Source organism: Pseudophryne corroboree, chromosome 7 (assembly GCF_028390025.1).
Source record: "Pseudophryne corroboree isolate aPseCor3 chromosome 7, aPseCor3.hap2, whole genome shotgun sequence".
Taxonomy (NCBI): domain Eukaryota; kingdom Metazoa; phylum Chordata; class Amphibia; order Anura; family Myobatrachidae; genus Pseudophryne; species Pseudophryne corroboree.
The window spans coordinates 17,984,682-17,997,563 of record NC_086450.1 but is presented as its reverse complement, the minus strand read 5'-3'; the positions used below and the strand labels follow the sequence as shown (position 1 = coordinate 17,997,563).

The 12,882-nt window shown below is 43.8% G+C and overlaps 1 protein-coding gene across 1 annotated transcript; it reads right to left on the bottom strand.

Annotated features, from left to right (window-relative positions):
• Nucleotides 1-7,151: 7,151 nt before the first annotated feature.
• On the bottom strand, nt 7,152-12,882 carry LOC134943265 (gamma-crystallin 1-like). Its single transcript, XM_063932205.1, has 3 exons — nt 12,874-12,882; nt 8,276-8,518; nt 7,152-7,424 (listed from the first exon to the last, which is right to left on the bottom strand). The coding sequence occupies exons 1-3, from the start codon at nt 12,880-12,882 to the stop codon at nt 7,152-7,154; spliced, it is 525 nt and encodes a 174-aa protein (XP_063788275.1).

Below are 12,882 nucleotides of genomic sequence, written 5' to 3'. Positions count from 1 at the left end.
TTATGTGGTGCTGTTTGTCAAATCATTTATTAAAGAAACACTAAGCAAGGTAACATAATTTGGGTTTCCAGCTGGTCATCAGTTATTTTGTGAAGAGTTGGACTACCAATGCAGAGATTACTGGCACAGTAATAACAGACTGGTTGGCTCCTGACTCTTCCTGTCAGTCCCATGATGTCACTGTGGTCGTCAGAATACAAGAGAATGTCTGGTGAGGTAAATTACCACCTTTTGCATATTGGAGGTGGAGTTGGCTATGAAATTTCTGGGCAACTGGAAATCAACCCTAGGTGCACACCTGAACTGCATGGTTTTGTTGCCATGACAATTGATTTATAGCTCAATGTTAATCTTTGTGAAGCTAATCTAAAAATAAATCTACAAAATTATTTTGAATATGGAGAAAGTATGAGCAGTTGGAGTTGTAATTGAGACACACAGGGGTATATTTACTAAGATTCGTAATTGTCGGGATTTGGAAGGAGATTAAGCACGAATGACATCGAATGTGTGAATGTGCAACTTTTTGTTTTTTTTACACCTCATTTACTATGCTGTCGTATTCTGCATTGTCGTGTTTTCCGATGTCGATGACATTCGTAATCTCGGCCAGTGTTTTACGGGAGTGATTAGTAAAACACTGCCGAACTTAACACAATTAATCCCGGCCGGATCTGTGAGATCCGTGCAGGGCTTCATTGTGTACCTTTAAAAAAAGTGTTTAAAGTGTTAAAAATCACAAAAAAATATGCGTGGGGTCCCCTCTCCTAAGCATAACCAGCCTTGGGCTCTTTGAGCCGGTCCTGGTTGTAAAAAATACAGGGAAAAAATGTACAGGGGTTACTCCATATTTTAACAACCAGCACCGGGCTCTGCACCTGGTCCTGGTGCAAAAAATACAGGGGACAAAAAGCATAGGGGTCCCCCATATTTTTAACACCAGCACCGGGCTCCACTAGTCAGAGAGATAATGCCACAGCCGGGGGACACTTTTATGTTGGCTCCTGTGGCCCTGTCATTAAATCCCCAACTAGTCACCCCTGGCCGGGGTACCCTGGAGGAGTGGGGAACCCTTAAATCAAGGGCCCCCCCTCCAGCCACCCAAGGGCCAGGGGTGAAGCCCGAGGCTGTCCCCCCCATCCAAGGGCGGCGGATGGGAGGCTGATAGACTTTTGTTTAAAAAATATATTGTTTTTTGTAGCAGAACTAAAAGTCCCAGCAAGCCTCCCCCGCAAGCTGGTACTTGGAGAACCACAAGTACCAGCATGCGGGGGGGAAACGGGCCCGCTGGTACCTGTAGTTCTACTACAAAAAAAATACCCAAATAAAAACAAAACACACACACCTTGACAGTAAAATTGTATTAAACATACATGCACACTTACATTCATACATACTTACCTATGTTGACATGAAGCAGTCGGTCCTCTTCTCCAGTAGAATCCTGGGATACCTGTAAATAAAAAATATACTCACAAAAAATCCTGTGTAGATCAGTCCTCTTCTTTAAATTTGTAATCCAGGAACTTGGTAAAATAAAAAAACGGATTACCCGAACCACGCACTGAAAGGGGATCCATGTGGATCCCCTTTCCCCGACTGGCAGTCTGGGCATCTGTACTGACTTGCTGCAAAATAAATAAAAAAAATAAAAAAATTCTATGCCGCATAATTTGCTATTTATAGATCAATTAAAACAAGCATGTCCTACTCACTCTACATGTAAGCAAACATAGCACAATGTGGATTGTATGACTCCAAGGTCCTCCGAGACAGGATCACTCATGGTGGGGGTGCTGTATTTTGTCATTCACAATGTTGACCAGAAATTGTTGACATGACCATAATGTTGTCATGCTTGACATGTGGACATTGACATTCATTGATGAAATGTCAACATGAGTAGACTATCAACAAAACCAACCTGTGGTCTAGTGGGGACTTACATGGTACGGTGGGGCCGGAGGCTCCACTGGGGTCTTCTTGGTCCAGCGGTGATGTCAGGATGGCTATCAGTGGACCCTGCAGTGCTTACGGTGGTAGGTATGACAAACCCTAACCCCCTAACCCTCCATCTAAGGCTTAACCCAAACCTCCCATCCCACAGCATTACCCTAACCCTCCGGTGCCGGCCCTCACAGATTGTCAACATTTCACATGTCGATTTTGCGAACATGTGGACATTCTACAGATGCCGGCATGCTCAATGTCAACATTTAAACAATATCAGCATCATAATTGCTGACCTTGTGCTGTTGTGGTGTTGACATTATGACTGTTGCCACCCTGACCCTAAAAGCAACACAAAAATGCACTATAAATTGTCAACAGGTATTGCATGTCGACATTTTGACCATGTTGCTGCTCGTACAATGCTTCTGAAACATCTGGCCACTTACACAATCATCTGCAACTCACTGGCATTTCTCTCCACTGTCGCTACTTGGGGGTTGTGTCAAACTTGCATGAACATTAGGTCCCAGAGTGGACAGAAGCAGAGGCATGCGTTGTCTTGCGCAGGATCAAGCTCTCTTTAGTATAGAATGTATTGGATGTTTCTTGGAATGGGGAATGGTTTGCCATGTTTCATTTGAGGGACAGAGTGGCGGTGTTACTTCGATGAGCTTGGAGAACCAGTACTGTAAACTGAATGGAGAAAAATCAAGAATAAAATTTAATTGTGATAGCTGTCCAGGGTCCTGAAATGGGCTCTTAGTCATCAGGGGTAGCTAGTGAACTGAATGGGAAACTACTTCTAGATTTTGTTTTATATCAATTCTATCTCAGGGAGTCATTCCGAGTTGATTGCTCGCTAGCTATTTTTTGCAGCGCTGCGAACAGATAGTCTCCGCCCACTGGGGAGTGTATTTTTACTTTGCAAGTGTGCGATCGCATCTGCAGCCGAGCGGAACAAAAAAGTTTTGTGCAGTTATTGAGTTGCCCAGAACTTACTCAGCCGCTTCCATCACTTCGGCCTGTTTTTGCCCGGAATTGACGTCAGACACCCGACCTGCAAACGCTTGGACACGCCAGCGTTTTTCCAACCACTCTCAAAAAACGGTCAGTTGCCACCCACAAACTCCTTCTTCCTGTCAAACCATTTGCGTTCGGATGTAAGAATGGATTCATCATAAAATCCTTTGCTCAGCAATGATCCGCTTTGTACCCATATGACGCGACTGCGCATTGCGGTGTGTACGCATGCGCAGTTCTGACCTGATTGCAGCGCAGCGAAAAATCCTAATGTGCGATCAGGTCGGAATGACACCATTAGTGTTTTCAGTTGTCTTCACTGTTGCAGAGAACCTGGAACATCTGCAATCTGCTTTATGTTCCTGACGGTCCCATCAGCCTTCCTGACAGCTATTGGACCCGCTTCTGAGTCGGATGCAAATGCCGGCATGTGTGGCAGTCTGCCAGAATTGCTATCTTACGCTAATGCGAGTATCTGTCCGCATATGCGAGTGTCCTTGCGACTTTGTGCGTCTCATCACACTGTCCGCTGTTTTCTCGGCCACAGCCGTTACATCTTCCCCCATGCAGTGCACATGGTTTTGCCCAACTGCTAACAAATTTGCAGCAGCGATCAGGTCTGAATTAGCCCCAATGTCCCAACTCTGTACGCACACCCCAAAAAAGAAAGAATGCAATTGGTGGCAGTGGGAAATGCTATAGTAAATCAGGCTTGTTTAGCATTTGTTTCTATTGCCATTATAAAACTAATGGTCATAACATGCCAAAGTAAGACTGCCCCTTACAGACTGTGGACTTTGCAAGAGAGAAATGAATTTGATTGGTGGACCCAATGTCGCAAGTCAGAATTTTAATTGTTTTAGAGACGCACTGAGGTATTTGAATTAAGATGATATGAAGAGCGGCTGCCCTTCCATGGTGCCACACAGGGTCGGACTGGCCCACAGGGGTGCCAGGGAAACCACCGGTGGGCCCCACTGCCTGAGTGCCCACTTCTTCCTCTTGGGATCAGGTTCCAGACTATGCACTTGTATTATACATGGTAGATATGTTGCATTACACTACAATAAACCATTGTGTATTTCAAGCCTCTGTGGGCCCCTATAACTGCATTACCCCGGTGGGTTCATGTCCCAGTCCGACACTGGTGCCACAGGACAGTTGTGCCCATCTTATCTTGTGGTCAGACAGGTACTGCAACTCATAAAGTGATTTGTGGTTGCTGTCAGTAATATGGGTGGTCATTCCGAGTTGTTCGCTCTGTATTTTTCTTCGCATTGCAGCGATTTTCCGCTTACTGCGCATGCGCAATGTTCGCACTGCGACTGCGCCAAGTAAATTTGCTATGCAGTTAGGAATTTTACTCACGGCTTTTCCATCGTTCTGGTGATCTAATGTGATTGACAGGAAGTGGGTGTTTCTGGGCGGAAACTGGCCGTTTTATGGGTGTGTGCGAAAAAACGCTACAGTTTCTGGGAAAAACGTAGGAGTGGCCGGAGAAACGGAGGAGTGTCTGGGCGAACGCTGGGTGTGTTTGTGATGTCAAACCAGGAACGACAAGCACTGAACTGATCGCAGATGCCGAGTAAGTCTGGAGCTACTCAGAAACTGCTAAGAGAGGTCTAATCGCAATATTGCGAATACGTCGTTCGCAATTTTAAGAAGCTAAGATACACTCCCAGAGGGCGGCGGCTTAGCGTGAGCAAAGCTGCTAAAAGCAGCTTGCAAGCGAACAACTTGGAATGAGGGCCATGCAGTGTCGGACTGGGGCATGAAGAGCCCACCGGGGAAATGTTGTTGTAGGGGGGCCATGCTTAAGGGTGTGGCCAGGCTGCACTGGAGTGTGGCCAGCCACCACAGAGGTTTGGCGAACTATTACAGAGTACATGTTCTGTACCCCTTGGTAAATATATAATAAACCATATTCTTGTGAAATATAATGTAACATAAGTATAATGCATAATTAAAGTGCACTAGGATAGAGTATGGAATCTGATCCCTAGAGGAGGAGGAGGGCCCACAGGCATTGGGGCCCACCGGTGGTTTCCCCTGTTCCCCTGTGGGCCAGTCCGACCCTGGGGCCATGGATTCAGAGGTACCTAGCCTTTGGTGAATTACAGAAAAATTTCTGCTGCCCTCTTGTGGACTTACAGTAAAATGCGGTCAGCAAATATATTACTGGTGAACAGGAATTTGCAGCATGATTAGAGTGTTGGTATTAACAGGAGGTGCCCCAGTAGGGACCCAGACTGCACTTAGTAGTAAAGCTGTCCTTTACTTGACCACTATTGTAAGTCCTTGTAGATGTCTGCTCTAAAATAGTCCTGATTTGGTGAGTATTTAGGCAGCAGTTTGTATGGGTTTTATGGGTGCTAATATTAAAGGTGTATGACAGTGGTTCCCAAATGCAGTCCTCAAGGCACCCTAATGTGCCAGGTTTTAAGGATAAATAGGTGAGTTAATTAGTACCTAAGTCAATTTAACCATCTGTGCTCAGCCACGGATATCCTTAAATACCTGGACTGTTAGGGTGCTTTGATGACCAAGTTTCGGAAGCACTGGTGTATGGCACCAATGAAACAGTTGACCATTTTGAATGAAGACCAATCCCTTGTGCGATAAGAGGAGACAAATCAGATATTCCATCTTCTTACTAAATGTTATTCTGGTTTCCTCCTAGAACTAATGAGTGGAACTCACCTTATTATAGTGGTTGATGTCTAAGTTAATTTTCATGCAATTTAAGTGGGACTTATTTTAGAAGAAAATCGATATAATGGGAATTCTGTTTCAGAGCAGGTGCCCCACGGACACAAAATAATCCTGAATATGAATAATACAATAAAAACTTCCTTCATATCTCTTCAGAATCCTTTTTTTCTAGGGATGGCCATCGACCATCGATGAATCAAAATCATTAATGGTCTATGACTAATGTTGAATACTTTTGCCATTGATGGGGAGAACCTGATGGTTTCCCACCATCGAAGACGCACAAGCAACAAATATATATATATTTTTTTAACAAAGTGCTGGGACAGGGAGCTGCTAAGCTCCGCCCCTGAAACTCCTGCGAAGCTCTGCCTAGGGGGTTTTATTAGCCCACAGCCTACTGAATTGTAAAGCAAGGGTGACCATCGGTGAGTGAAACCATCAATGGTTCCCTTGCAGATGGGTTTCACACCATCGAAATTGCCCATCATTGGTACCATCAATGGGTAACTCACCAATGGCCATCCCTACTTTCAACTAAGCCAGCAAAAATAAAGCATCCCCAATATGCTATTTATTGGTTATATTTACATTGTTTGTATTTTTAATGCACTATGGGGGTCATTCCGAGTTTATCACTCACTAGCTACTTTTTGCAGCCGTGCAAAAGCATAGTCGCCGCCCACGGGGGAGTGTATTTTTGCCTTACAAGTGTGCAAACGGCTTTGCAGCCGAGCTCTGCAAAAACATTTTGTGCAGTTTCAGAGTAGCTCTGGACTTACTCAGCCCTTGCGCTCACTTCAGTCTTTTTGGTGCCGGAACGGACGTCAGACACGCGCCCTGCAAATGCTTGGACACGCCTGCATTTTTCCAAACACTTCCAGAAAACGGTCAGTTGCCACCCACAAACGCCATCTTCCTGTCAATCTCCTTGCGAACGCCTGTGCGAACGGATTCTTCGTTAAATTCAATCGCTCAGCAATGAACCGCTTTGTACCCGTACGACGCGCATGCGCATTGTGGTGCATACGCATGTGCAGTAGAGACCTGATCGCTGTGCTGCAAAAAACGGCAGCGAGCAATCAACTTGGAATGACCCCCTATGTGTGAGATATTGTGGAGAAATAAGATAGCATTGTCATACCGCCTTCATCACGCAGCCTTTTTATTCTTATAATTATTTTTTTATTTAATAGTGCATGGCAACACCATCTCACGCTTAGCCACGCCTCCTGGTATTGGGGCCTGGCCTACCCCTTCATAGGACTGGCTGGGGTTATATAGGAAATGTTTAATCCTAATAATGTAGGCAGAATGAACAATTGACAAATAACACCCTTGTTGCATAACATTGAAAAGGAGTCTTTTTGCATGACGCTTTAAAATAAATAAATTAGAATTGTAACGGACGTGCAAATCTCAATCTTTTATTAGCAGCTTCTAAAATCTCGTCTTGTTTCAGCAAGTTAGTGAAAGTCTGCGGCTCTTCTGAAAGAGCCAACCCGGCTGTTCACTGCGCCCCAGTCACTGTATCTCCGGTACTCTCCGGGCCTCAGGTAGTACTGGCGCCCCCTGTAGTTGGGTTCATCATAGAAGATCCAGTGTCCTTCAAGAACATTGCAGGAGTGGATGTCATGGTAGCGGAATTTCTCATACACTTGTGGGCAATCTTCTGTGAATTCCATCATTTGTCCTTTGAAATCTTCTCTCTCATAAACCCGAATCTTGCATGAAGTTTGCTGGAGTAATGGACATAAAAGAACAGATTACCTTACTGAATAGCTAGCATTATATGACCTTTATCTTCCATTTTCAAATAGTTTTCATTACCCGGGCCAGGCCCTAATTACCCAGCCCTGGGCCTGCATGGGACTCTGGCCAGCTGCTTTGCAGTGCTGGTTCCTAAATTTGAGTCCACCCCCTTCAGTAACTGGAGAAATCTATTTACATTGAGATCCAAGTTAGCAGGAAGATCATGAAGGGCCACCTAGAAGGGCAAAGATGCTTGATTAAGTTTAGGATGCAGTTAGGGTATATGCTATAATGATTTTGAAAGGTGGATGTATCCTGGTGAGAAGAAGGAGGGGAGGAAGTGAGTAGCCCAGCATGGGACACCTGAGTGACTTTGGCACAGTCTAAAGTATTTTGGCACCCAAGAATACCCCCAAGTTAAAGCTATGGAACAGTTCCTGTTGGAGATAAGAGATAGTGGGCAACAAGCCCAACAAGATTGATGGCCGCTATCTGCTGTTGCTTTCAGTCTCTTAGCCGGCCAGATGTGACAGTACTTTCATGTAAGGAGAATGGTGGAGGGATGCGGTGGGCTCTCTGCTGCCCCAAATGTCGGCCTACTACACCAAAGCTTCTTGAGTTGATTATTGACATCCTCCAAAGAGTGTTTCAGTCTCAAATGAAGTAAATAAATTTAGTGCTGATTCTGTGGTAGCATTCTTTAGGGCCAGGCATGTATTGAGTTTGCCCCAGTAGGACGGAGGCTACTAAAGTTGAATATACAACCCTCTCCCCCAGTAACATAACTATATGTAATTATTATTCTAGAAAAATAAAAATAAATAAAGTAAAAAGGTACCTGGGGTATAATCCTGCAGGATCTGATGGTGTCTCCAAATCCCAAGCATTGGTTGAAATCAGGATATTCGCCTCTCTTTAGGAAAAACTGGCACCCCCTGTAGTTGGGAAACTCGTAGACCATCCAGTTTCCGTGCTCAACACGGATGGAGCCACATTGGTTGAAGTTGGACAGCAAGTCGGAGCTGTCAGAGCTGCACTCGTAGGAGCGCCCCTTGAAGTTTCTGTCCTCGTAGAAGATGATCTGAGAAGGGTTAACACCAAGGAATTAACATCTCCAGAATGTACAGACTAGTATCTTACACTTTAGACCAATGGTTTATTGATAAGCATATCAGTCCTCCTCATAACTCAATACTTCTCCAACCCTCTGTCATTTATGTTTCTTAGTTCATCCTACAACTGTTCTTCCCTTCCCGTAAGCTCTTACGGGCAGGACCCTCCACCCTCTTGCTCTTTCTCCGCACACTCCACATCACTAGTGCTCAGCTCCCTTGTCTCCTTATACCCTTCAGTGACTCTGGCTCTGTCTGCTCGGCCGTATGTTGGGTACAGGATCACTGAGTGCAGAACTGATTACCTCGCGGGACTCCTGCTAGCTTCGGCGAGTTGACCTATCCATGCCTCAGTTATCTATACTACCCATTCTGGTGTGCAATCCGTTGTGTATTGTACATAAGGAGATGTTTCAATCCTTCTAAAGAGTGGGAAAGTTGCCCATAGCAACCAATCAGATTCTACCGATCATTTTATAGACGTACTTTATAAATGCTAGTTAGACACTGATTAGTTGCTATGGGTAACGTCTACACTGCTGCATTCTTTAGTAGGCTTGATCTCCCCAGTAAGCTCCGATTCCCTGTTATTGTGGAATATTTTGTTTGTGTAACCTGGATGGCACCTGGATAGCACTGTGGACAGCTTCTGGTGCCTAATAATAACCACAAGTGTTTTATTTCATACTGTATATTTTTTTTAGGTATTTTTTATTTTAGCCATTTCCTCTCAATAAACTTATGATCGACATCGATTTCCCTGGAATTTATTAATTCATGTCAGGAATCTGCATTCTCCATTGCATCACTTTCTGTGGAACAATAGGTTCCAGCAGTTCAGTTCAGTTCCAGTTCCAGTTTTCAGTCTACTGCAGCCTGGAGTATACAGTGCTTCTAGTTAACAGAATTTACTCCCGGTGCACTACTGAGCTCAGCCAGCAATCAGCAGTGCATTGCAGAATCACTCTCCTGATGAATCATTAGCTTCAACTAACTCACAGCTGATCTGAACACCCAATCCAGTGGGGTGTGTTCTCACAGATGCAACATCCAATCATCACAGACCAAGGGGTATAAACTCCAGTTCCTGGCTCAGTCTCATCGCCTTGGACAATGTGTTGTATCTTTTGAACAGGTGGCGCCTGTCTTCAGTCCTCTGTCTGCAGAGATTCCCCAGTGTATTGGACCTGTGGAACTACAGGTTCCAGCAGTTCCATTCCAGTTCCAGTTCCAGTTCCAGTCTGCAATCCCCTGTTTCCAGCGATCTCCTATTTCTGGCATTTCCAAGTTGTTTCCCTGTTCCAGTGTTCCTGTGGAACTACAAGTACCAGCATCCATTCCAGCTTTCCTACGAGTCACATCCGGTGTACAAGTTCTTCTGGTTCCTGTGTTCCTGTTTCCAGTGGTTTCCTTGTTGTCATTCTTCAGTTTGCTATGAACTCCAGCCACAGTTTGCCATAACAACTTGCAGTAAGGGACTTTCTTCAGGTGTTCTTCCATTACTCAGCCTGTGCACCTGATTACCAGCATTCCACACTGTGCATTGCATTCAGCACTTAACAGCTTGCTGTGTTAGAACTGTCTCCTGCTAGGGCCTTGCTTGGCTTAAAGACGTATGCTTCTACAGAGACTGTGTGCTTTGATTGCTATTTGTTATATATCGGAGTTTCGTTTGCTGCATCTGATTTCATTATTGCCTTATCATTTATATCAAGTTACAAGTTCATCTTCATTGCTCATTTGTTACCAGTGACTTTTGAAATATTCATTTATCGGATTAAGTTATTATTCATTGTTCCTGTCATCCGTTATCCCTGTGTGATAATAAATATCAAGCGCACATGCGCTGAACTTTTCGTCAGTCTCCCCGTTTCCTCTATCACTCCTACACTGACCCACTAGTGCCCCCTCCGGGGACAGACAAAGTTACAGACTCCTGACAATTCAGGTCTGAAGCGTCTTAGAAACAGTTATCGGAAAACCATCAACCAACTTCAGACGCTTCCATACAAGTGCTGCTCTACTGACGCAAATATCACACTACTGTACTAAGTCTATAACCAATTGAGAATGACAGAGGGCATTATTATATACATGGCGGTGATTAAACCCCAAGGGTGTATCATCCCTCACTCGGCAAAGCAGGGGTTAAGTTGCTATGTGTTCATTCAGAAGTGTATCCTTAATGTCCGGTGGGGGGAGTTTGGGGGTACTTACTTTCTTGATGTGGGTTTCCAGATTCCTCTAGTCATCTTTGAGCTGTGCCCCCCCCCCCCCCCCCCAATGCTTTGTTTGGTGGTGGCTTTGTGTGTGCAGGTATAACAGTAGCAGTGGCTGTCTCGGGTCTGGATTATTAGATCTACACTAAAAAGGTCTACAGTCAATAGGTCAACCACCAATGGTCGACATGCATTAGGTCGATAGGGTCAAAAGGTCAACGTGGAATATGTAGACTGCAGAAAAGGTAAACAGGGTCAAATGGTCGATTATAGAAATGGTTGACAGAATTGTTTCAATTTTTTTTTTTTGGGGGGGGGGGTGTTTTCTCACTATTCTGCCACAAACAAGCCCCATTAGTGTACCACGTCCCCTTGCAGATTACTATTCCCAGTCGTAGTCCAAGTGAATGGTAAGGTATGAAAAAGTTGGGGGGGGGGGGGACAACATACAGTATTTGTGTCGACCATTTTCATGTCTACCTTTTGACCCCATCGGCCTTTTGAGCTGCCTAACTTTTACATCTCAACCTTCTGACACTGTTGACCTTTGGACCCTGGCGACCTAATGCACGTCGACCATCAGTGGTTGAACTATTGACTGTAGACCTTTTTAGTGTAGCTGTATTTATTGCCGGTTATTTATATAGCGCACACATATTTTGCAGCGCTGTACAGTGAATATTTTTGGCCATTCACATCAGTCCCTGCCCCAGTGGAGCTTACAATCTATATTCCCTATCACATGTACACACACTTTCGCTAGGGTTAATTTTGTTGGGATCCAATTAACCTACCTGTATATTTTTGGATTGTGGGAGGAAACCGGAGTACCCGGAGGAAACCCACGCAACTACGGGGAGAATATACAAACTCCACACAGTCAGGGCCATTGTGGGAATCGAACCCATGACATCAGTGCTGTGAGGCAGTAATGCTCTATAGACCAGATACTGACTGTCTTGTTACAGTTCTCAAGGTGCTCTCCAACCAATGTATGGGATAGGCTGATTCTACCTTACAGGGGTCAGTGGCTCTGCGGTTCAGGTGATCCTTTATTTGTGTCATTGGGAGGTGAGTTTGGATAGATAGATAGATAGATAGATAGATAGATTTTAGAAAAGAAGGCACTCAAAATGAACTTTAAAATAAAACTTATTTTATGGAAAATACATTCTGGCCCAGGACAGGATCGGGAACCCAGTTCCTGATTATGTCATATTTAATGGGAGGTTCAGGAACTGAGTTCCTGCTGAGAAAAAAGCACTGCCTATAATAATAAATGAAGCTGACCCTCTTTCCCTCCCGATATCTCTGTGTTTTTATTCTTAGTTATTACTGCTTTGCACGAGTGTGGGGTGATATCATGCGGATAGACAGGAGTCATTTTAACATTAGACAAGTAAGCAAAATAATGAACAAGCACCTATCTGAAAAACCCTACATATTGAAAGATTCTGTGTAAAAGATATCTACTGTAATGTATATACTTAATTAATCAAAGAGGCACAAGTTTTGCAACATATAAATCGTATCACTTAATACCATACAAATACTATGTATAAGCAGCATTAAGCAGATGGGTATGTTATAAATAAAAAATGCAACCCCTTCCTATTCAGTCCCCACTGCATACTGTGCAGACAAAATATATAACATACAGTATACACAAGTGTTCCAAATATTTTGTGCCCTGATGACATATGGAAATAAATAAATATACATTTAATATTTTAGTAATTACTTGTGATTTTATAGGAATGCCATAAGAATTCAAAGTGAATTAATATTTTCAAATACGGACATATATGACTTATGTCATTTACAATATATTGTCTCAGAAACAATTCAATGACTTATTAGAAAAGAACAAGCTAATGACGTTCTGACTGAGGCAGTTGTATTTTATTTTACATTTTATATTTTGCTTTTATTTTTATATTTCATATAATGTTTTACACTGTGCTATATTTGACGTTTATTTCCCCTGTGGTCTGGTTTTTTATGGCATCCACTTGTGCGCCAGGTATATTTAATTTGATACAGTAATACAGTAACCTATGGAAAGGCATTAATGAAGCCACATATCCTGAATACATATATCTTACCTTCCCCAT

Bases quoted from the DNA above. Each gene is read 5' to 3' on its own strand.
- LOC134943265 (XM_063932205.1), bottom strand. The intron at 7,425-8,275 runs GTACCTTTTTAC...CCATTACTCCAG, and splicing joins CCTGCAGGATTATACCCCAG to CAAACTTCATGCAAGATTCG.